The 24,190-nt window shown below is 42.0% G+C and overlaps 1 protein-coding gene across 7 annotated transcripts in view; it reads left to right on the top strand.

The window, feature by feature from the left end:
- The window catches only part of CHID1 (chitinase domain containing 1), a 285,318-nt gene that overhangs the window by 90,629 nt on the left and 170,499 nt on the right, over positions 1-24,190 (top strand). For 4 of the 7 annotated variants that reach the window (XM_059722565.1, XM_059722563.1, XM_059722564.1 and 1 more), the window contains exons 9-10: positions 16,431-16,532; positions 17,719-17,874. The exons of 2 other annotated variants lie outside the window; for them this stretch is intronic. In XM_059722565.1, coding sequence (XP_059578548.1) covers positions 16,431-16,532; positions 17,719-17,874 — 258 coding nt within the window. The remainder of the gene's footprint in view (positions 1-16,430; positions 16,533-17,718; positions 17,875-24,190) is intronic. One more of the 7 variants, XM_059722566.1, reaches the window with a different exon arrangement.

The following is a 24,190-nucleotide window of genomic DNA, read 5'->3' as shown; positions in this document are numbered from 1 at the left end:
AAGTCTTGTAATTTTATTGTAGGTCATGGCTTAAAGTCTCAGTTCCTGCAGGTATGTGATGGATAAATGAGCACTTTATTTTCATTTTTGTTTTTTAAAGTAAGTTGCTTCTCCTCATAGCCATGGTGGGAGAGAAGGAGGGGACCTACTTGAAAATGTATAATGTGTTCCTTAAGAAATTACATTTGAAAACAAAGAAGTCCCAATTTATTTGGTTTAAAAAAACCCTTTATACTTTTTTAATCTCAAATTTTGAGAGTCTGTTTTGAAACTTAGTGTTGGTGGTATTGTTAATTAATTTCAGACTAGATACTAACTTAAGTCTAACTGTTTGCTCACTTTATGTAAAGAAAAAAGCCCAAAAAACTTAACATTCCCAGTTTACACAGCTTTAATGACCAATAAATTAAACATTAAAACTGTGTCTGCATAAATCATTAGCCTATATCCATCCTGTAGCTTGTGGAAAGCTCCATTTTCTCGTAGTGCCTGCTGTGCATTTTAAACCTTTCTAGAAAAAAACAAGGCTTTAATTCAAATGATAGTGCATATAAATGCCAAATTTAAGCATTCCTTTTATATTCAGCATTATTTTTTAATTTACATATTTAGTTATAGTGGCTTTTCAGCAGACAGTAAGTTGCAAAAAATTACATTTTGGGTATTAAAATATATATTTGCCAAAGGTTTTTAATTCAGTTAAAAACAAGGGAAGAAAATGGTCTAAGTATATATACCCTCGATTCATTGCTTGCGCCTTTTTTATTTATTGGCAAGTGTCACTTCTGCTTCTGTATTTTCAGATGTTAGTTTCTCAACACCACAGATCCAGCTCTCTTTAGGTGTTATTGCACATCTTCTGTTGGGATGCCGTAAATCCCAACTCTCCCTCCATCTTCAGCTAATACAGTTAGCATGTATCCTGTGCTGTGTTCTCTAATTGAATAACCCCAGGGTTTTCAATCTGTTCCTACTCATTATAACTAAACCTGTTTTATATTTCCATTAGAATTTTCTATTTTCAATAGTTCACTCTTCCAAAACTTTTCTCTCTTGGGATGAAGTTCTCTAGAGCTGCTGTTTTACCACAAGTATTCATTTTCATTTGTTTTCTTAGGGCTGGAAGAGACCTCGGAAGATCATTGAGTTCAGCCCCCTGCCCAAAGGGCAGAAAGTCAGCTGGGGTCATAGGATCCCAGCAAGATAGACATCCAAATGTCTCTTGAAGGCATTCAAAGTAGGTGCTTGAACCACTTCTGGTGGCAGTCTATTCCAAACCTTGGGGGCTCAGACAGTAAAGAAGTTCTTCCTTATATCCAGCCTAAAATGGTCATGGAGGAGTTTGTGACCGTTCGATCTTGTCATCCTTTAGGGCGCTCTGGTGAACAGATGTTCCCCCAGATCCTGATAAGCACCCCTGATAAACTTATCGGTGGCCACCAGATCACCCCTGAGCCTGCGCTTTTCTAGGCTGAAGAGTCCCATAGCTCTCAGCCTCTCATCGTAAGGTCTGTTTTCCTGACCTCTGATCATATGCGTGGCTTTTCTCTGGACTCTCTCAAGCTTCTCAGTGTCCTTTTTGAATTGTGGAGCCCAAAACTGGATGCAGTACTCCAGCTGCAGCATCACCAAGGCCGAGTACAACAGGAGAATGACGTCCTGGGATTTGCTTGAGAAGCATCTATGGATGCAAGCCAGCATTTTACTTGCTTTACTAGCTGCAGCATCACATTGAAGGCTCGTGTTCATCTTGCAGTCAGTCATGACCCCCAAGTCCCTTTTGTCCGAAGTGCTAGCCAGTGTAGCACTGCCAAGCCTATAAGCATGCTGCGGGTTTTTCCTCCCAAGGTGGAGAGGCTTGCATTTTTCGGTGTTAAACACCATCAGGTTCTCGTCTGCCGATTTCTTGAGCCTGTCAAGATCAGCCTGGATTGCCGTCCTGTCCTCAGGTGTGGATGCTTTACCCCAACATTTGGTGTCATCGGGGACCTTGGCCAATCCACTTCTGATGCCAGTGTCCACATCATTAATGAAGATGTTGAAAAATATAGGCCCAAGAACAGAGTCTTGAGGGACCCACTAGTCACAGCGCACCACGACGATTGACTTCCATCAACCATCACTCTCTGGGTCCGACCATAGAGCCAATTCCCCAGCCAGCGGATCCTGGAGAAGCTGAGGCCGCAGTTGGCCAGTTTTGCCAAGAGGTGATTAATGGATACCAGATTGAAGGCTTTTTTTAAAGTCAAGATATATGATATCTTGAACACTCATGGTGCATGGGCCAGGTCCCGGAGTACTGGAAAAGGGCCAATGTGGTCCCCATTTTCAAGAAGGGGAGGAAGGAGGACCCAGGCAACTATAGGCCAGTCAGTCTCACCTCCATCCTTGGCAAAGTCTTTGAAAAAATTATCAAGGCTCACGTTTGCGAGAGCCCGGCAGGACAAATTATGCTGAGGGGAAACCAGCACGGGTTCATAGCAGGTAGATCATGCCTGACTAATCTAGTCTCTTTTTATGACCAGGTTACAAAACGCCTGGACGCAGGAGTAGGGGTTGACGTCATTTACTTAGACTTCAGGAAAGCCTTCGATATGGTATCCCACCCCATATTGGTGAACAAGTTAAGAGGCTATGACTTGGATGACTACACAGTCCAGTGGGTGGCGAATTGGCTAGGGGGTCATACCCAGAGAGTCGTAGTGAATGGGTCGGTATCGACCTGGAAGGGTGTGGGCAGTGGGGTCCCGCAGGGCTCGGTCCTTGGACCGATACTCTTCAATGTCTTCATCAGCGACTTGGACGAGGGAGTGAAGTGTACTCTGTCCAAGTTTGCGGATGACACAAAACTGTGGGGAGAAGTGGACACACTGGAGGGCAGGGAACAACTACAAGCAGACCTGGACAGGTTGGATATATGGGCAGAAAACAACAGAATGCAATTCAACAAGGAGAAATGCAAAGTGCTGCACCTAGGGAGGAAAAATGTCCAGCATACCTACTGCCTAGGAAATGACCTGCTTGGTGGCATGGAAGCAGAAAGGGATCTTGGAGTCCTAGTGGACTCCAAGATGAACATGAGTCAGCAGTGTGACAAAGTCATCAGGAAAGCTAATGGCACTTTATCATGCATCAGCAGATGCATGACGAACAGAACCAAGGGGGTGATACTTCCCCTCTATCGGGCACTGGTCAGACCACAGTTGGAATACTGCATGTAATTTTGGGCGCCGCACTTCAAGAGGGATGTGGATAACCTGGAGAGGGTCCAGAGAAGGGCCACTCGTATGGTTAAGGGCTTGCAGGTCAAGCCCTACGAGGAGAGACTAGAGAACCTGGACCTCTTCAGCCTCCACAAGAGAAGGTTGAGAGGTGACCTTGTGGCTGCCTATGAGTTCATCACAGGGGCACAGAAGGGAATTGGTGAGGATTTATTCACCAAGGCGCCCCCAGGGGTTACAAGAAATAATGGCCACAAGCTAGCAGAGAGCAGATTTAGACTGGACATTAGGAAGAACTTCTTCACAGTTCGAGTGGCCAAGGTCTGGAACGGGCTCCCAAGGGAGGTGGTGCTCTCCCCTACCCTGGGGGTCTTCAAGAGGAGGTTAGATAGGCATCTAGCTGGGGTCATCTAGACCCAGCACTCTTTCCTGCCTATGCAGGGGGTTAGACTTGATGATCTATTGAGGTCCCTTCCGACCCTAACATCTATGGATCTATGATATCAATCTCTTCCCCCTTGTCCAGGTGATAGGTCACCTGGTTGTAAAAGGAAATAAAATTGGTCAAGCAAGACGTACCCATGACAAACCCGTGCTGGCTATCCCTCAGGATTTTGCCATCGGCTAGTCTGTTAAGAATGGTCTCTTTGATAATCTTTTCTGGGATCTTCCCTGGGATAGAGGTCAGGCTAATGGGCCTGTAGTTTGCTGGATCCACTTTCCCCCCTTTCTTGAAGATAGGCAACACATTGGCCTTCTTCCAATCTTCGGGCACTTCACCAGAGCACCAGGAGCTCTTGAAGATCCGTGCCAGGGGCTGGGCTCTGATGCTCACCAGCTTCTTGAGTACCCTGAAGTGTAAGCTGTCAGGGCTGGCTGACTTGAAGGTATCCAGCCTCTCAAGGTGTTCCTTCATGAGGTCAGCATTGATTGGAGGGTAAGGAATCTCCTTCACTCAGGCTCCCCTGTCCTGTAATGGGCAGGGGTGTCCCTTGGGACTGGTGAAAGACTGACACAAAGTACCCATTTAGCAAGTTGGCTTTTTCATGGGTGTCAGTTGTCAGTTGTCCCATCTGGTTTAGCAGGGGTCCAATGTTTCCTTTGCTTTTCCTTCAGCTCCCCACATATCTAAAAAGAGTTTTTATTGCCCTTGATACTTGAAGCCAGTTGGGGTTCAGTCACAGCCTTGGCTTTCCTGGTTTGGTCTCTGCAGATCTGGACCAGTGCAGAATATTCTTCCTTGGAGGTGGATCCCATCCTCCATCCTTTATAGGTCTTTCTTTTCAGCCACAGGAGGTCCACTAGTTCCCTGCAGAGCCAAGGAGGCTGCTGTGCGCTTTTGCTGCCTTTCCTCCGAGACAGGATAGACTTTGCTTGTGCATTGAGGATCGCTCCCTTGAGGAGCAATCATTTTTCCTGAACTCCCCTCCCTTTTGGGCTGAGGCTCACAGACAAGCCTCCTGAGCTTGTCAAAGTCAGCTTTCCTGAAGTCGAGGACTTCTGTATTGCTGACCGATTTGCCAGCTTTATGGTGAATAGTGAAGCTGATCAGTGCGTGGTCACTGTCACGCAGCTTCCCTTCTATCATTAGGTCCACTAATAAGGTCATCCCCCATTGCCAGTACCAGGTCGAGCAGTGCTTTACCTCTTGTCGGTCCGTAGACTTCTTGCATCAGATAGAGGTCATCCACACACGTGAGAAAACTTTGTGACCGTTCTGATTTGGCAAGTATTCTTTATCATTGCTTAAATAGACTTGATTATAAAAACTGCACTGGTGGTAGTCTGAGAAAAGCAACAGCCCTAGTGTAAAAAAGGGTAGTGTGCTATGAAGTTGGAGGTTCAGCAGTAGCAGGAGCTGTGCAGTGGTGACAGAATCTCTAGAGTTGTCTGGTTTCAAATTGTTTCTGGTTTAAGATGCACAAGACTAATGTAATAAGGGTAATTTATACTAATGTATCCTCAGCATGGCTGATTTATTTTTCTGTATCAAAAAACTGACCTTCTGTAACACCCCAAAACTATTGCTCAGATAGCAATTCCCTGCATGCAACTTCTGAATTCTGGCATAGTTCTTAATACTTGCCAGTGATATGAACAAAAGAAGAAAGTATTCCAAATGCATGCCAACTTATCTATTAAGCATGCATGTTTTCAGAAGTTCCCACTGAAGGTGAGGTTGCTGCTGGCCCGTGTACATGTAGGCAGGAAGGGGATGGCAAAAACCTTTCCCCTTCTGTCCCTGCAGGGTAGGGTGAACAACAGTCCTTGTGCATGTATGGATGACATGACTATACAGCTTAACAGGCATGGGAAGGAAGGGCCTTGTACCATTTAATACTGGCCAGCAGAGTTAGAGATTTATGCTGTTCTTTTTTTAAGGTATTCCTCCAGCTGTATGAAGTTTGTCTCTCTCTCTGTGTTAAGCTTTCTTTCATCTCTCTGGAATTCTTTCCCTTCTGCGCTCTCCTTCAGCATGTCCACATGCCTTTCTGACAGCAAGGACCGTGTCAGTAATTATTGTTCATGACTGAACAGCAGAATCCTGTCAAGGTCTTAGTATTGACCTGGCTGCTACATCCAATATTAGTGCAAGCATGGATTATTTCCATTTTTAAACATTGCTTCACTCTGTGACAACTGCTTCAGGGAGCTGTCATCCTCTCCTTGACTTGGTGAGTCAGAATATAGCATTTGTGCTTATCACTGCAGCTTCAGCTACCAATCTGCTGCTGCCACCAAAAGTCTTTCTCGGAAAGAAAATATTTGAGCCACACTGTGGTATATGTATTTGGCTAGATCATTAGCCACGTTGGATCTAAATGGTAGAAAGTCCAAATAGAGATGCCATCCTTTTTCTTCTTCCTGTAGGAATAAAAAGGGAGTTTGGAACCAGTGCTCATCAACAATTTGAATTCACTGTTCCAAAATGAAAAGTACAAAACTATTCAATTTTAAGGAAGCTAATTTTGAGGAATTGTACAGTCCAGTAAGGTGTAGCAGGTGGTGGGAAGAAGTTTTCAAACTACTTATTCATAATTTCCCAGTCTCACCTTAAATAACAAAACAATCAAGTCATTCTTGGCAAGATGATTTATGAAATAGATGAATCCAGTGGACAGGAAGCCAACAGCATCCTTTCAGAAAGGCCACGAAAGTCTCAAACATAACAAGGGAGCCTTTTGCCATAAAAGTGGGGAAATCAAACAAGAACACAGTTTAAACTTCTAGAGAAAAACAGAATTGGTCTTTATAAGAATCCTTTTATTTACTGTAGCCCATTAGGGCTAAGCATAGTGAGATCATAAATGACAGGGGAAGTGGGTCCACTTAAAAATAAATGAAAATAGCTTGAATACTTGAGATGCTGAACTGTTTTTCTTTCTTAATATTTCAATTAGAAATATAAAACAGGTAGCTATAAATTGAAAAACTTTTGGAAAAACTTATCAGTAAAACACTAATAGGGAATTTTGGATTATCTTGAAAGTAAACTGTTTAGAACAGTGGTGCTCAATCTTTTTTGCCAGTGGGCTGGATGGACAGTGCCTGGTTCCTCTGTGGACTGGTTGTGGCCCATGGCCCTCATCCAGTGCTCAAGGTTTGCACAGCAAGGTCCCATCCAGCCATGTAGAGGGGGCAGCCTGGCCCTGATTCAGCAACATGGGGAAGGGGCATGGCATGGCCCTGTTTCAGCCACGTGGGGAGAAAGGGGTCTGGCCCAAACCCATCTGGTTTCATGGAGGGAGGAGATATGGGAATTTTGCAGCAAGGGAGGATGGCGGTAGTTCACAGATTTCATAGATATTAGGGCTGGAAAGGACCTTGTGAGATCATTGGGTCCAGCCCCCTGCCCAAGGGGCAGGAAGTCAGCTGGGGTCAGATCACCCCAGCAAGATAAATGTCCAAGCATTTCTTATACGTATCCAGAGTAGGTGGTTGCACCACTTCTGGGGGGAGTCTATTCCAGACTCGGATAGTAAAGACATTTTTCCTTATGTTCAGTCTAAAACGGTCTTCCAGCAGTTTGTGACATTTAGATCTCATCTTTCCTTGGAATGCCCTGGTGAACAGACATTTCCTCAGTTCCTGATGCATACCCCTTATATACTTGTAGGCTGCCACCAAGTCACCCCTGAGCCTTTGCTTCTCCAGGCTGAAGAGTCCCAAGCCTCTCAGCCTCTCCTCATAAGGCCTATTCTCTTGACATCTAATCGTGTGTGTGGCTCTCCTCTGGAGTCTCTCAAGCTTTTCCACATCCTTTCTAAAGTGTGGAGCCCAGAATTGGATGCAGTACTCCAGCTGTGACCTCATCAAGGCTGAGTGGATGAGGGAGGATAACTTCTTGGGTCTTGCTCGAGATGCATCTGTAGATGCAAGCCAGAGTTTTATTTGCTTTGGTGGCTGCGGCATCGCACTGGTGGCTCATGTTCATCTTGTGGTCAATCATGATCCTCAAGTCTCTTTCAGTTGTGGTGCCTAGTGAGTGTAGCACTGCTGAGCCTATAAGTATGATGTGGGTTTTTTCTCCTGAGGTGGAGCACCTTGTATTGCTCTGTGTTAAATGTCATCAGGTTTTGACCCGCTCACCTTCCGAGCCTGTCCAAGTTGGCCTGCATTGCCAGCCTGTTCTCTAGCGTGACTACGCTTTCCCATAATGTGGTGTCATCTGCAAACTTAGCCAGTCTGCTTTTGACACCCAAATCCAGATTCTTTATGAATATATTAAAGAGTACTGGTTCAACTACTGAGCCCTGGGTGACGCCACTGGTCACTATGTGCCATGTTGACTTGGTTCCATCAACTGTCACTCTCTAAGTCCAACCACGGAGCCAGTTCCCCAGCCATCAGACCATAAGGTTGTAGAGGTCCCAATTTTACCATGAGGACATCATGGGAGACCAAGTCAAAGGCGTTTTTGAAATCTGAATATATGAAATCAACCTATTCTCCTTTGTCCAGGTGATATGTCACCTGGTCATAGAATGAAATGAGGTTGGTCAGGCAAGACCTACCTGCAATGAAGCCATGTTGGCTATCTCTGAGAATGTTGTCTTCTGTTAGCCTGTTGTTGATTGTTTCTTTTTTTGCAAGATCTTCCCAGGGATTGAGGTCAAACTGATCAGCCTGTAGTTTCCTAGGTCTTCCGTCCTTTCTGGAAGATAGGCACCACAATGACCCTCTTCCAATCTTCAGGAACCTCTCTTGTGTGCCATGAGTTCTCAAATATCCTCGCCATTGGTCATGCTATGATGTCAGCCAACTCTTTTAGCACTCTTGGGTACATTCCATCTGGGCCAGCTGACTTGTGGATGTCCAGCCTCTTAAGCTGTTCCCTCAAGATTTTCGCCAGTTATATTACTAATGACTACTGCTCCTCTGCTGCCAAATTTCCTGACTTGTGGGGAGCCCCATGGGCCAGGTGCCATGGCTCTGCAGGCCACATTTGGCCTGCACGCTGGAAGTTGAGCACCCCTTATTTAGAAGTTCCAGATGACTTGCTTTGTAGGCTGTTGAATAAATGGCTGTAGCAATACCCTACCATTGTCAATTAGTTGTGAAGTGACATGGAGAACCGGGAAGCAACCAAGTAATTGGACAAAACTGCATTCATGACTGATCTTTGTACAAGTAATTCTGATAAATAGCTATTCTGTAAGGATCCTGGTGAAGTAACAAATTGAGAAAACTCTGAAACGTTCAGGTTACTAGAAACATGAACAAGAAGTAGTAGGCAATTAAAGAATAACATTAACAAACTTGCTTTTGGAAGAAAAAAGTAGTGGGGTGAGCAGTAAATGCATTTTAATTGAAGCTTAGAAGGATTTTTGACTTTGCCACAACATTATGCTCATTCTTTATACTGAATTGGATATAACTGCTGATCTCTGTCACGAGCAAAGTTATGATAAATTGCAGAATAACAGGTTGCTAGTACTAGCTTATGGAGTTATGTGAAAGTCCTGAATCCAGATGTTCAACATCGAATCTGTCCATGGTAAAAAACATAGGTTAATTTGCTGATTATGATAAATGGGGAGCAGTTTATTATTTAATTGAAGGCAGAAATTAAGCTGTTTTAATGTGCAGGACAGACCTGGAAATCAGTGATGCTAAAGAGTTTTCTGTATTTGGAAATCAAGCTTAGTTTAGGAGAGTGAGAGACAGGGGAATAGGAAGAACAGGCAGTAAAGTTTTGGCCTTCATATGCAGATATATCTTGATTTTCTTCTGTAGGCTTGTGTTGTGATCATCCTTGGAATGTGTGTCAGTTCTGGATACATTATCCAAAAGATAATGAGATATTGGAGGGAGTTTCTAGGAACAAGAATTGTGGCCGGAGCTTTTAAGGGAATAACTGTTGTCTTTTTCTACGTTTTGCTAAACAATAACCAAGTGGGAAGAAAAACCTACAGAGTGCAAAGCATGAATTCCAAGTGAAAAGAACTGTTTAGCCAAGTAAAAAGTGGTGTCATTAAGGGTGTGATAAAATGGATGAGGATATAAAGGAAAGCAAAATAATAGCATAACATTTCCTGGTAAGAAAACCTATTGTTTAATCTTGGAAGTATACTTCCCAAAATCAGGGGATAGAAGCCGTATTGCTTTATCCACATAAAATTAGACTGAAAAAACCCCTTGATGTAGAGTGCAGGGATTGTTCTTCTCTGGGAAAGAGACTAACTGACCATACTACCCATTTAGAATGTTTCCTTCTTCACATACCATAGTCAAGAAACAGTTCTCTTTCTCTTAAACTCAATGTTTCTCCATTTAATGATTCAGAGACAAAGGGGAAGCTGTGCTGGTTGAAGTCTCATGCTTCATCTTGGATAAATCTACGTCTTGGTGTGGGTTAAATCCAGACTAGATTCCAGAGGAATAATTTGATGTGTTTGTGGATTTCAGAATTCTCTAGTGCAGTTGGGCTAGATGCCATGAATGCCATCACTTGGATGAATTTCCAGTTACAAAATGACTTCTGCAGTGCACATGCATGCAAATTAGATTTAGATTGGATGGCTGTTTCCAAAACTGAATGCCTAGAATTTTTCATTGTTGGTTAGGTTTTAGAGTTAATTACATTGAACAATTGATTTCTTGTAAGAAGCAAATGGGACTACTCAATGTGTCTGAGCAGAATATTAAGAAAACGAAACCTCATTTGTTAGGTGGGGGAAGAGAATGGAGAAAATGACAGACGCACTTCACATGATAATCACCTGCTTCTAAGAACAGAAACAACAAGGTTTAACTAACGTGGAAAAGGAACACTTTTTTACTTTTATTGCTATTTCCCCTTAAAGCTTAATATTTATAGCAGATATTGCATAACTTCAGTAGTTCAGAAGACTATTAAGAAGCAATTTCTTTTATCTTCCTTATAAAAGGTCATATTTCTCATTCATTACTTCATCACACTTTTTTGAAAAAGTACCTTATGTTGGGACTCAGGTGACATGTAATTATGCTCTCTTTCAACAATGTCTTGAGGCAAATTCAAAGTGCATGTAAATGCTGTACTTTAGAGGTCAAGGTTAATTCTATGCAAAGAGCTTTGTGCAATATAGTTATGTTAAATAATCTACTTCTTATATTATAGTGCTTACACACCTGATTTTTGCCCCTCAAGATCACACTTTATCAAATCACCAACATTTTAAGTCGGGTTACAATTTAATGGCAAGCTTTTCTCTAGTACGCATGTTATATGCTGCTGTTGAATGGCCGTGGGAGTCACTGCAACTGTATTAACCATTATTTCTGGAAAATAATTTGAAGCCTGGAGGAAAGAAAAACTTTAGGGTAATGCATGGGACTTTTATTATCATGGACTTATGAAGTGCTCTCAATGAAGTCTTTTGACTCTGTTTCAATTTTCTCACATGTGCACTGTGTGAAATATTTGCCTTGCAGTTGAATTTAGGATTAACTTAAACTTTGAAGTGTCTTGATGAAAGGCATGGTAGCTGTGCAAAACTCTTTAGATTTGTTTTTATCTTTAGGTATCAATTCTTGGAGAGAAAATCCTTCTGGAAGGCTTTGGGCCAATTAGATTTTTTTTCCCCCTTTCGGCTAAGGGCTCCCCAAAGTGCTTGAGCAAAATTGACTGGTGCTATTGAGTTGGAATTGTCAGCATTTGCTTTCGAGGGAGGGTTAGTGGTTTATTCTCTCTTCCGTGAATTGAGAAGGCTTCTGTAATGTTCTTAGAGTTGGTCAGAATTAAACATTTAGGTTTTTGTTCCTGGCTAATCATCCTTTCTTATTTGAAATACTTCAGTCACAATCCCGTAGGTACAAGTAGATGACCATATTTTTACATGGTTTTTATTCGGATTTCTCCTCTTCTTTGGCAGTTTGTTTAGAAACAGAAGGTAAGGGTGCAAGTTGCATTTCTGAGTTTCATTAAAATTTTGTCCTGCTTAATCTATAAAACAATACAACACACTCTAAAATCTAGTGCACATTATAATTACTTTTATGCTTTTTTCCTTATGAGTAAGCAAAATCAATTTATTGAAAATTCATTTTGCTGGTGTTGGGAGAGCAAAAATGTTTTGCATACAGATATTTAGGTTATCATGATGCAGTATCAAAGATACCATTCATTTTATTTATTCTTGCAGAACATTTGCAATTTAAATTTGTGAAGTGAAACAGGCAGGCAACCAGTGAGAAATCTGAGGTGCATTCATGAGTTTCTCCACCCCCCAACCCCACCCCCCCCCCAAAAAAAAAAAAGAAAAGAAAAGTAATTTGTTTTTTGAAGCCCTGAGGGTAAAGTAGTAGCTGCTTAGTGAAGCAAGCAAAGCACACAGCAAGGAAGACATTCACCAATATATTAATCCATATTGGCGGTAAATAATTTCATTCTACCGTATCTTCTGCTAGGTTCATTCACCTGACTTGCAAATGTTATTAAGACTCAACTCTTATATCAGTGAGTATAAGTAAAATGTTTATGCCACACCACTTCATAGCCTCTACTTCATTAACTTCTTTAGCAACATGATAATTAAAATGTCTCCCTTCAAGATTCTTTGAAAATTTGCTGTCAATGCTGTTGCACTCTTTTAAGCTGTTGGACCAGCCCATACGGTTTATCATAGGATTCATACACTGCTTTGTTTAATAGAGTTCAAAATAAGTGTTTTTCTCTCTCTTTTTTTAAGAGTAGCTTTCATTAAACAGCTATTTATTATTATTATTATTATTATTATTATTATTAGAAATAGTATGTAATTAAATGTATGTGTAGTCTTCCTAGATAGCTGTCAAGTAATATATTTTCATAAAGTCAGGAAAATGCTAGATTCTGCAGTCTTTCTCCCTCCTTTCTTTCATGGTTGCCACATAAAACTCGTTCTGTGTTGCATTTTAAGAGGATTGAGGTATTTGTTCGGGTCCCTGTGTCTGGGGACCTGCATGTTGCTAGTGATTTCTCTTATCCTTGTAATGATGCCCCATCTTAGCCTTGACAGAAAGGTGATGTGGTCCTTGGGCAGAGAAATGGGAAGGGGATATCTGTTTCTGTTTCTCTTGCAATCCTATCATTTTATGATTTTATGGCTATGGGTATTTGAAGTAGCTTTTGAGCTTTCAAGCCACTTAGACCCAGGAAACTAGAATTCCAGTAACCTTGCAGGAAACAGGCCTCTCCTCTGAGTTCATCTTTTCCCCCTTTCTGTCATCTCCAAAGTTCTGTAAAGTTTCCATTATTCTTCATATAGTATCATAAAACATTGCTTAAGGTTGGTTTTCATAGGAAGTGACCAAATTTAATAAGGAAATGCATTTTTCCTCTTGCACAGTCAGGTTCAAAAAGGTATTAGCATTGAAGAGATGAACAGGTAATTGGATCGCTATGCTATACATCTTGTTCAATGCTCTGAAACTACTTGAACTCATAAGTCAGTCCTCAAAACTAAGTAATAATAACTCCTACCCAGAGTTACATCATTACTTAGCATCAGAAACCCGCACAGGCAGTACTGATTTGCAGTTCTGTGGGGTGTTATTTATAGATATTTTACCTAATTAGATTTACCAGTATAGTGTTTGGTCTCTATTTGTAGCTAATATTAGGCTGTGTTCAAACATCAAAATGATAAAACTGTATGAACCCTGATATTTAATGTGAATGTAATTTTGTATTTTGTAATTTGACTGATATTAGCTAGTCGAGTAATTGCTGATTTAGGTGTCTGGACAACCAAAGGCTATTCACACCTCAAAGAACTGATGCCTGGCTGGAAGGAAGGTATATCACCATCTGAGATGTCTGTGCATATCGGTCAGATAAGAGGGTGTGATGTGTATATAAGCTGAGTTCCATTCCCAGTCAAATTTGGCTTATGTTTCAGAGAGGGAAGCAATTAACTGGAAAGAGACGGGTATAAATAGAATAAGATAAAAGCTATATCTCCTTTGAATAACTGATTGGATTAGAGATTTATATATTTGGAAGCATTGTAAATGCATCTTGGATGTAAATTGGAAACACCTGGCCTGACCAACAGATGCATAACTGGTGGGAGGAAGTTATGTTCATAATAAAGGCATATTCCCTGAAAATTGAGTGGAAGAATGTAGAAGAACAGATAAGGTAAACTATTTAAAGGTTGCCATGATAGTAGGCTTTGATCTAAACATCCCTAGGCCAGCAGTTCTCAACCTTGTTAGACATGAGGCCCTACTCAGAAAATGCCAGCTCTTAAGCTTCACTTGTTTCTTGACTGTTTAAAAAAACCCTGCATTTACTTTAATGTAAGACCACCTTGAATATAAGATAGCTCCCCAATAATTAGATTATGCATATGAAAAATTTATAAATTTGTTATAATTTTCCAGATATAGAATCTAATAATTTGAGGCTTGCCTTGAATTTGTCCCCCTCCCACTGCTGCAGCAGGAAGATTGGGGGGGGGGGGGGGTCTGCAGCAGGAAGATCTGGGGGGTCAAATAGTCCCTTGCCCTCTTCCCCACAACTTCTTTCCCCTGCAGCCTCTTCCCCCGTCCTTACGTTAGACCCTGCTTAGTCTGAGAACATGGAAATGAGGAGCAAATTTTAAAACACTGATCTTGAAATAAGCAACCCTGTAGTAATTTCCATATAATACCCACAGACTTAATTCATTCAGAATTGATGCATATTACCTTTTTTTAGAAACTACTGCAAGTTTTAGCACAGGTACTCCATAAACACACTTTTAAGCAGCACTTCTGTACCTACTTATATAACATATACCCTTATGCATTATATTAGTCTAAAACCAAAGGCTCATGATTTATCATATAGTTCACTGGGCTGGGCCCCATCAGGGTCAACAACATTTCAAGCCATGGTGACCTCACAGCTCAGCACTGCTCAGGATGTGTGTGCACTCCAGATCCAGCCTCCCCTTCCCCTACACCCAAAGGCTTCATGTGCTAATTAGCCTCCCATTCATGACTGGAACAGTGTTCTTGTCACAAGCCCTGGGCTGCTCCAAAAATTTATGTGCATATGAGGCATAGTGCAACTTGGTTGGGTTCTACCTCATGGAGGCTAGGACCACACTAATCATATGTAACAGAGGGGGCAACAGAGATATTCTGAGTCAACTGTTTGTGGGGACCTGCTTGCTGGTGTTTGCAAGACATTTAAGGCTGATGAACAAATACGAATACTTGGAAATAGGGAAGAAAGGTGCAGCTCAACTGCTGGAGTGAAGAGGAAGTAAAAATATATGCCATGTAGTGGCTCACTATGACTTGGAAAAGAGTTGGCTCTGAGGGGGACTGAGCATGTGGGGCATTGTTATTTATCTCATTCAGATGGGCTGCACTGATTTATTCTTGTGATACGTTCCCATCAGCATCTCAGCTTTTGGCCAAGATCAAATGCAGCAAGCATTTTGACACCACAGGGAGGGTGTCAGGGTTGCCTCTGGCTGCCCTAGTATTGCAATAATTTTAAGTCTGGTGCCAGCTCCTATGAAGGTAACACTTGCATATGTGGGGTTTTTTTTTTTGGGGGGGGGGGAGGTTAAGAAACAAAAAGTCCACATCAGCATTTCTGACATCAGGGGAGGGTGTCAAAGCTCACTCTGGCCTCTGCAAGTGCTGGCCTGGTATTACAGTACCTCCAGGCGTGGCACGTGTTCCATTTTGAGGGAGTAACTTCCCCTTTTGTGGGACTCACTCACTCCCTCCCTCCCTCCAGTATGTTTACCCAAATATGGGCCATGGTTTGTTTGTTTTTTATAGTCATGTCCAGCGTTGGCTGTATTTATTCAGCTTGATACTTGGTTTGAATTACTGAGCACATGCTGCTTTTGGCAGCAATTGAGTGATAGACAAGGTATTTAATAAGGTTGTCTTATATGCAATTATAAGATGATAGCTTTTCCCCCATGCTGACTGTGGGGGGGGGGGGGGGGGGCTCATCTTGTATATGAGTAAATATGGTAATAGAGCAATTCTTCTGTGGCAAAGAACTTGCAAAAAACACAGTAGGTCAGAATATTTTTTATTTTTGTGGATTCCTACTGTTTGAGACTGATTGTTTGCAACATTCTCATGAGCAATACATCAGTATTCATTATATTTACCTAAGCATTTATTTTCATTTTGGTTTCTTGGCTTTTTTTACTAGTTGAGGTTGACCCCTGGCTTTTTTACTAGTTGAGGTTGAACCCTGAACCTGGAGGACTAGGGTATTCCTTTTAATTTGGTCTCTACCCCTCAACCTGTTTGGCACAGGTGATCCTTTTGGTAGCTATGCCATGATATTGCCAACATAACTCTTGGATTGACAGAGACATGCAAACCATTCCATTATATCAAAGTGGAAATACCTTTGGAGTATTGTGAGAACTGATGTTTTTGGAATCTGAGTTGTAAAGTATTAGACCTCAAGGCAGAACAAGGTAATGATAGGAATGTAACAGAAATATGATCTGGAAGGGATAGACAAAGATGTGACAAGGTGGAGAGAGATTGTACAAGATAGGAGGAGACCGGAGGCAGTTGTTAAGATGACTATAGGCCCTTAAGATCTATGAGACGAGAGAGAAACATTTATTTTGCAAACTTCACCAAGTTGTCTCAACGTAATTTCAGAATTAAAGTTTGTAATTTTTATGTGATCAAGCAAGCTGAATTAAATTCTTCAAATTGGAAAGAGAAAGTTAAAGTGTATAATTTCTGTGCCATTTGTTTTTAAAGGAGTAACCAGTTGGGAATGTTCACAAAAAAAGAATTTGATCAACTGGCCCCAGTAGTTGACAGTTTCAGTCTCATGACCTATGACTATTCAACCCCACAACGGTAAGACTACAAGGATGAAAACGGGTAACCTAATAACTTGATACCCGGTTTTGTACCTATGAAATACATAAGGGTTGATTTACAATAAGGGTGGTTAGTTTGCTTGAACAGATGTGAGATTTTGGGGTTAGGGGGTAGGATTATAAATGAAAACTCAGCTTTAAAAGCTGTGCAATAGTTGGATGCTCAATACCTATTAACTTTAATGGACATTAAGTGTCCCAGTTCCCCAAAAGGTTCTGATCCTCCACGTAAGATTCTTTTTACTTTGATTTTAGATCTTTGTAGGTGCAGATCCGCATAGGATGATGCATGAGTGAGGATATTTTCATATGTGCATCTTTGGCAGAACTGGACACATCTACATGAGATGCTTTACTGCACAGTAGAACTAATTACTGCATAGTAAGAATCACCATCTACACATGCTGACCCTAACTGCACAGTAATTTCCTCTACTCAGCAGTTAATTTGCTACCTGCAAATGCAAATAGCAAATTAACTATTGAGTAATTACTGCTCAATATGGCAAGTGTAGATGGCTGACCAGGAGCAAATTTGCTCCTGGTTAGCTGAGCAGCAGGGGGCGGGAGATTGCTCTCTGCCCCTAGGAACTGCCTTTTGCTGGGGTGGGCTCTGCTGCTGGAGCCCAGGCAAGGAAAATGTCCCTCTGCAGCAGGGAGCTTTCAGCCCTTGCTTTGTGATTGCAGAGTTGGGGGTGGGAGGTTCCATGCATGGCTGTTCGGACCCATGAAACCCTAGCCGACTACCTCCTCACCCGTATGAACTGGAAGCCCTTCCCAGATGAGTAGGGCTGGAAGGCTTTGCGTGCCCATGCCCTGGCACCAGGTCATGTGCCATATCCATCCAGGGTTACCTTAAAGTGCTATCTACCATTTTTACAGTGCTCTATGTGCCCTGACCATCTGTTTTGTTATGTCTGTAGAGCGCTTTCTGTGTGATTACTGTACAATAAATTTAATGTCTGTACCTAGTCTAGAATACCTTAATCCAAAAACAGTTATTTTTATTGCTTTTAGGCCCTACCTGGGTGAATGAGCAAGAGCACTTTTATTCTGTGGAATGTGGGTATTAAGCACAACTAAAAGCTTGCCAAATTTGGCTTTCAGATTTTTGGGTTCATGAAAATAAAGATTTGCTGTGTGTCCCATTGCTGATCCAACAGGCCTGGTCCAAATTCACCTCTTCCCTGGGTAAGAGCCTGTGTGCAGATGCTAGATCCCGAATCCAAATGGAGAAGTAAAATTCTTCTTGGGCTGAATTTCTATGGCATGGACTATTCAGCTCTGGGTGCCTCTGGGGAACCTATCTTTGGCAGCAGGTAAGATTTGTACAGGTGATGAAAGTTTTATTTAAAATGGCTTTTTTATTAAAATGAGTGTATAGAAATGCTCACTTTTTAGGATGTGGACGTGACAAGTATGTTTACATGAAATTGTTGCTTGAAGAATTTTTCTTATCACATAAAAATAGAGTAGGAGTTGGTCTTTTTATATTGATGAGATGACCTCTGTTGCTGGAAGTCAGGAATGATGGCAGGGAACCACTGCTATCTATCTGTGTAAGAATTTATTTTTTTCTACTTTTTCATCTTTTTGGCAGTGGCTTGGCTATTTCTTAAAATGCTCTTAAATATTCTCCTCTGTATCATTGGTAGATTTACTCATCTGGCTTGCAGTCTGCTTTCCTGAGCTGCTGAAATTGTTACTTGTTAACTTAAATGTTGATGCTTGTTTACAGATGCATCACCGTATCAATATTTTTTGTGAATGTTCTCTCAAGGAAAAGGCTGCAGGTAGCCCACCTTCAGATTAGAATTTACAAGCAAAAAGAGAAATAAAATAATTTTTCCGAAGACAATTTGGAATTCCAATATTATTGTTAGAAAGAAAATTGTTGTCTCTGTTTTGGGTGATAGCTTCTAAGTTGTTGTGTTCCTTCTTTACAAAAGTATGTTATGCAGGTAGCCAACTGAACCAGAGAAAGAATCTCTTGAAATATCAAAGTGAATTTGACATTAAATCAAACTTAAAAAAAACCAAACAAAACCTGTGGCACAAAGACTGTAATTCTTATTTTCACCCATAAGTGAGATGTGTTAACTAAATCAATGAGCCCAAGATATTTCATTGCCAATAACAGCTTGTCCATTAGGCAGTAAAGCACAGCTTGTCTGGGCAAAGGCTCCTAAGTTGAAGGCTCTTTTTTCCCTTTCTGGCTCTTCATGTGTGCAGACATTTTTTGACCACATGTATTGTGCTCTGTTTCTTTGTCTGCATTTCATTCATGCCTTTTCCTGGAAATTTGTTGGTTTTCAAAATTGTAGATGTAGTTAATTGAAGGTGTAGTGTTGAATTATTTCTGAATCTGGCTGAGTAATAGAGACCTGATGATAATGGGTGAGGGATAGGGCGTGCAAAGCAGTTGTCTAAAGGAGAGCTTGTAAACACCGAAGAATTATTATACAGCATAGCAAAATAGCTACCATAAAATGTACTGCAGCAGTTTCACAGAAGTAATGCTACACCGTTGAAAAACTAATGAATTTACAAATGTAATTACTGTAGGGCACAGTATAATTAATATAATTTCTGCTACAACATTCACATTTTTTTCTGTAGACAAACAGGAATATAAAGTACTTTAATATCTGCTACAGTAATAGTGTCTTGTTGGCTTTTTAACTGTTTTGTAACTTCTGCAATAAAGTTTCTAATAAAAAGTATACTGGACATTATTACAGTGCACAGTTTTATTGTACATTGGGCATGTGTGCACATGCATTTGATCTGGCCTAAATTCACTGTGGTGTAAGCTACTCTGAAGTAAGTGCTTTTGGGCAAGCATCTACACATGCAGGGATCAGGGAGTAGATTTGCTGCTTTTTGCACTGTTTCATAGTCCTGCAATGGGCCCTTACTGCCACTGGGAGGAGTTCTAGGCTCCGTCTGCATGCTAGCCTAGGGACTGGCAGAGAGCACTGGGGGGGCTGCCTGCTGCTGAGGCATGGACCTCCTGGCTCTGGCTGCCTAATATGGGGCAGGGGACATGGAGAGAACTGCAGGGGAGGGACAGGTTCCAGCCCCCTGCCCCAATCCACAAGTGGGGCAGCTAGCTCCTTGCTAGCTGCTGCACCGGCAGATTGGGGCAGGGGGCTTGGACCTACCTGACCTCTGCAGCTCTTTCCAAGCCCCATGACTTGATCACCTGGTTGGGGCATGGGGCAGGGACCTGTCCCTGACCGGGACAGCTCCCAGATCCCACCCTGCATGCTGGGCAGAGGCTAGGCAGCTTGTTCTCTGTAAAGCTCCGTAAGCATGGAGCTGGGGGTGGCGGGAACAGGCTGTGGGGCTTGTTCCCTGCCCAGCTGCATGAGTGCAGAACTGGTGGGGAGAACAGGCTAGGGGGCTTGTTCCCCACCAGTTCTGTGAATGTGGAGCTGAGCGGGGAACAAGCTCCCCGGCCTGTTTCCACTCCCCCCACCCCCTCACAGCTCCATGCTCATGGAGCTGGGCAGGGAATAGGCTCCCCTGCCTCTGCCAGCATGGAGCTCCCAGCGCTGGTTCCACAACTATGGGGCTGTTGCTAGAGAGACCCTTATCTCATTATTTATTCAGGATTAAGGCAGTTTACTGTGTAGTAAACATGCACACTTGTTGACGAACATGCTTACTTCTCAGTAAACTATGCTAATGTATAGTTAAGCATCTCATGTAGATGTGCCCATTATGTAGTATAAGTCCCAATCATGTTGTCTTTGAGTTGATAGCAAAAATGTGGTAGCTAATTGCTTATAAAAAAACCACCTTAATGTAACTGTTGCCAATAAAGAATGCATTCTGACAAATATGCGTGTGTTAAGTTACTACTATGCAAGGACAATAGATTGTGCAGAGGGGAACGGTTTGGTTGCTGTTGATGGCAGTATTATGGTATTGTCATAGTTCAGTTACCTAAGTGCAAGTGGGATTACAAAAACCCTTTTTTAATGCTGAGTTGCTTCTATTCACATGTATGATTTTTTAATTGAGGTTTCCATGCTTAATTTAATAAATACAGATCACTGTTTATATTTATTTTTCTGGAACTGTATTTGAGCATGCATAGTTAAATTGATTAATCTTAATTGTATATACCAGGTGTGGCAGCAGAACTGTCTGTATTTTAACTAGTAATAGAGTGAATGCAAGAAGTCCACAGATACCCTGCTTGTGTTTTTTACACATTCAGCTGTATTCCACCACCAGTGTCAGACTTCAAGGTGTAAAGAAACTGGAGTTACTCATAGATTACTATAGGAATCCTTTTGGGATGTCTTTAAAAGTACATAGTTTTGATGCTTAGTGTTATAGGTGATGGTTTGCGGTATGTTTGATTTGGGGGAGAGTCTTCTTGAGACCCACATGGAACAGGATCCAGGCTATGCCAACTCAGCACATCTACACACGCGCCTGACTGCGTAGTTGTTACTGTACAGCTAAAGCAAGTATTAAATGACTACATAATAACTACCAGTACTGCACCTAAGTAGGCCTGTGCAAAGCTTCAGTCCCTGACTCGATTTGGCAGAGATTCAGCCCAATTTGGTGGCCGAATCTCTGAATCAGGAGACCCTTTAATGTCTCCGAATCAAATTGGAACCCTCTGAATCGATTCGGAGAGATTCAGAAAGATTCGGCGATTCAGACATAGACACAGTTTTAAATGTTTTTTCTACATACCTCTAGGTACCAGGAAGCTCGTGAATGCCAAGATGGTGGGGTAGATGGAGCGTCTCACAGAATCATGAGGGGGTCTGCAGTATGCTCAGCAGGAGACCTGGAAGTGGGACCAGAAGTGCTTCTGGTCCAACTTCTGGGTCTGCCGGGGAGCATGCTGGGGGGCCCCTCTGTACCCACTGGCTTGGCAACTGGTGCCTCCTGGGTTGGGAGGGGCACCCGGGGTCGCTCTGTGGCCACTCGCTGAGTTGGGAGGGACCCAGCGTGCTCCCTAGTGGACCCGGAAGTGGACCAGAAGTACTTCTGTTCCTCTTCCAGGTTTGCCGCCAAGCAGCCATGGGCCCCCCACTCCCCGTGATCCTGTGTGATGCTCCATCTGCCCCAGCTTCTTAGCATTCACGAGCAATGCCTGGTACCTCGAGGTATGTAGAAAAAACATTTAAAGCTGTGTCTATGGCTGAATCACTGATTCTCTGAATCAGCATCGAATCTTCAGATTCAGATTTGGCCAAATCGAATCAGGGACCATGATCTCCCTCCCATTTATAAAATCATAGAACTGTAAGCTTTGAAGGTACTTTTGGGGGTCATCTTATCCAATACCTTGCATGAATAATTTAGGTTCAGAGTAGCTGGTTTTAGTGTTTGCAGTGGATCTCTAGGAGCAATAAGGAACTGCCTCTGAAACGTATTCTTCATTATAATCTAGCAGAGCTCAGGAGTGATCCTCTTGACTCACTTGTAAGTTTTACTTTGCTCTTGCCTGAATCATGTGGGGATGGATACATTTCTTTTTCTGTAACAGGGTTGGTGGATAGTTGCAGAAATATGTCTTGGAAGTGATCACAGAGTCCTGATGCTCTACAGCCACGAGACAGTTTTAGGGGGACTGTAATAAAAGTTGGACAGTCTCTGGAGGCAAACCAGATTACAACATGCTATGGCTGCACACATCTCTTTCTTCCTCGCACCACATTATGTCAGGAGTGGGCCTGACCCCTACCTCGGCAGGAGGAGGGGGGTGAGGGGAGAGGGAGAGAGAGGATCCCCAAACTGCCATGGTGCAGAGAGTCATGTATGTGCATTGCAGCAGGGAGCAGGTACAGAATAAAAATAGAACAAAATTGAGGCAACAATAATCAAGAAACTTTGGTACTGAAAGGTATGGCAGTTGTAGCAAAACACCAAATTACCTCTGGCAACAGTATCCAGCAGTAAATACAGAATGCAAGAGATACTGCAAGAAAGGACATTTTGCAAGGTAGTGCAGATCATCCAGGTTTGTAGAAATAATTCGGGATGAGGAAGTGGCATTAGATGATGACTTTATGGTACTATGAACTATCGCATTTATCTGTATCTAAGATGACCCTAAATTTAAGATGACACCCCCCCCCCCCCCAATAATTAGACTTATACATGAAACATGTATAAATTTGTTATAATTTTCGATGTATAGAATCTAATTATTGGAGGGTCATCTTTAATCTGCCTGCCCACCGCTGCAAGGAGGTCCATTTGGACCCTGTCAAAATGGATGGGGCCACAGGCTGTAATTTCCAAAACACCTACAACCATATTGACAGGGCTGAAATGTTCTCCACATAGTTGATGGTTTGCTCCTTAAACGAAGACACATTGTGATCCCTCAGGTGCTTTAGATAGCAATGTTTTCAAAGATTCATGAAGGACACCAGAATATAATCAAAAGCAGGGCAAGAGCACAACAATCTATGTGGTGGCCTGGGCTAAGTGAGCAAATTCAGAATTTTAGTGGAAGGTTGTGAGAATTGCAAGAAAGAAAAAAAGATAGAGCTTTGCAACATTTATGAAATGGACATACATATTGTAGTAGATTATTTTTCTAGATATATTGACTTGGCTTTGCTTACACAGACCTCATTGACAACAGGTCATCCACAAACTGAAATCTATAATTTCAAAAAATGGCATTTCTGAGGTCCTCATAACAGACAATGGTCCTCAGTTTGCCTCTGAGTTATTTCTACAGTTTTCAGAGAACTTTACTTTTCAGCATCCTACTACCTGTCCTTACTATCATCAGAGCAATGGAGAAGCTAAGAGAAAATACAGACTCTGAAACAGCTTCTATATAAATCCAAAGATCCATATCTGGCACTCCTGATATGCTAATATACACTTCTGGCATCAAGACTTTTTCTGGTTGAACTGCTGATGGGATGATGATTTAGGATACTTAATCTGAAGGAACCTACAGGAATTTAAGAAACAAGATGCTGAACTAAAACTTCAGCAGCAAAATAATTTCACTGTTCAACACAGAGCAAAACCACTACCAGAGTTTCTGCCAGGGGAACATAGTTTGGCTCAAAAATTCCCAAATGTTTGGAACTGTCCAAACTGAATCAAACTTCCTAGATTCTGCATAGTGAAGACTCCAAAAGGCGTTCTAAGAAGAAAAATAGTTCACCCTTAGCATATTCCACCTCAACATAAAGTGGATCAACCACCAGAAAGGGATAGGGTCACAGCATGAAAATGAATCTCCTTCTCATGGAAGTCAACAGGAATGCTTAATTACAGATGGGAGATCTAAAGAACAAGGTCTAGAAGATAGAGCAGACCTCTGCAGAGACTTGACCTTTAAACATTCATTTATAGTTTCAAGTTTATATATTGGTTGGTACAGCAGTGTAAATAGTCTTAAAAGCTATAGTTGATCACTAATCTTTTATAATGTGTTGTGATCTAATCTTGTCGTTTGTAAAGAAAGGAAGACATGGAGTGATCACAGGGTCCTGGTTCTCCACCCCCACTAGACGGGCTGTACTAGGGAATCTGTAGTAAAGATTGGACAGTCCCTAGGGAAAGCTAGATTACATTCCACACTATGGCTCAATATCTCTGTCTCCCTTGCGCCTCATATATCTCAAGTTT

Source organism: Alligator mississippiensis, chromosome 2 (assembly GCF_030867095.1).
Source record: "Alligator mississippiensis isolate rAllMis1 chromosome 2, rAllMis1, whole genome shotgun sequence".
Classification (NCBI taxonomy): domain Eukaryota; kingdom Metazoa; phylum Chordata; order Crocodylia; family Alligatoridae; genus Alligator; species Alligator mississippiensis.
This window is presented reverse-complemented; position numbering and strand designations above follow the sequence as displayed.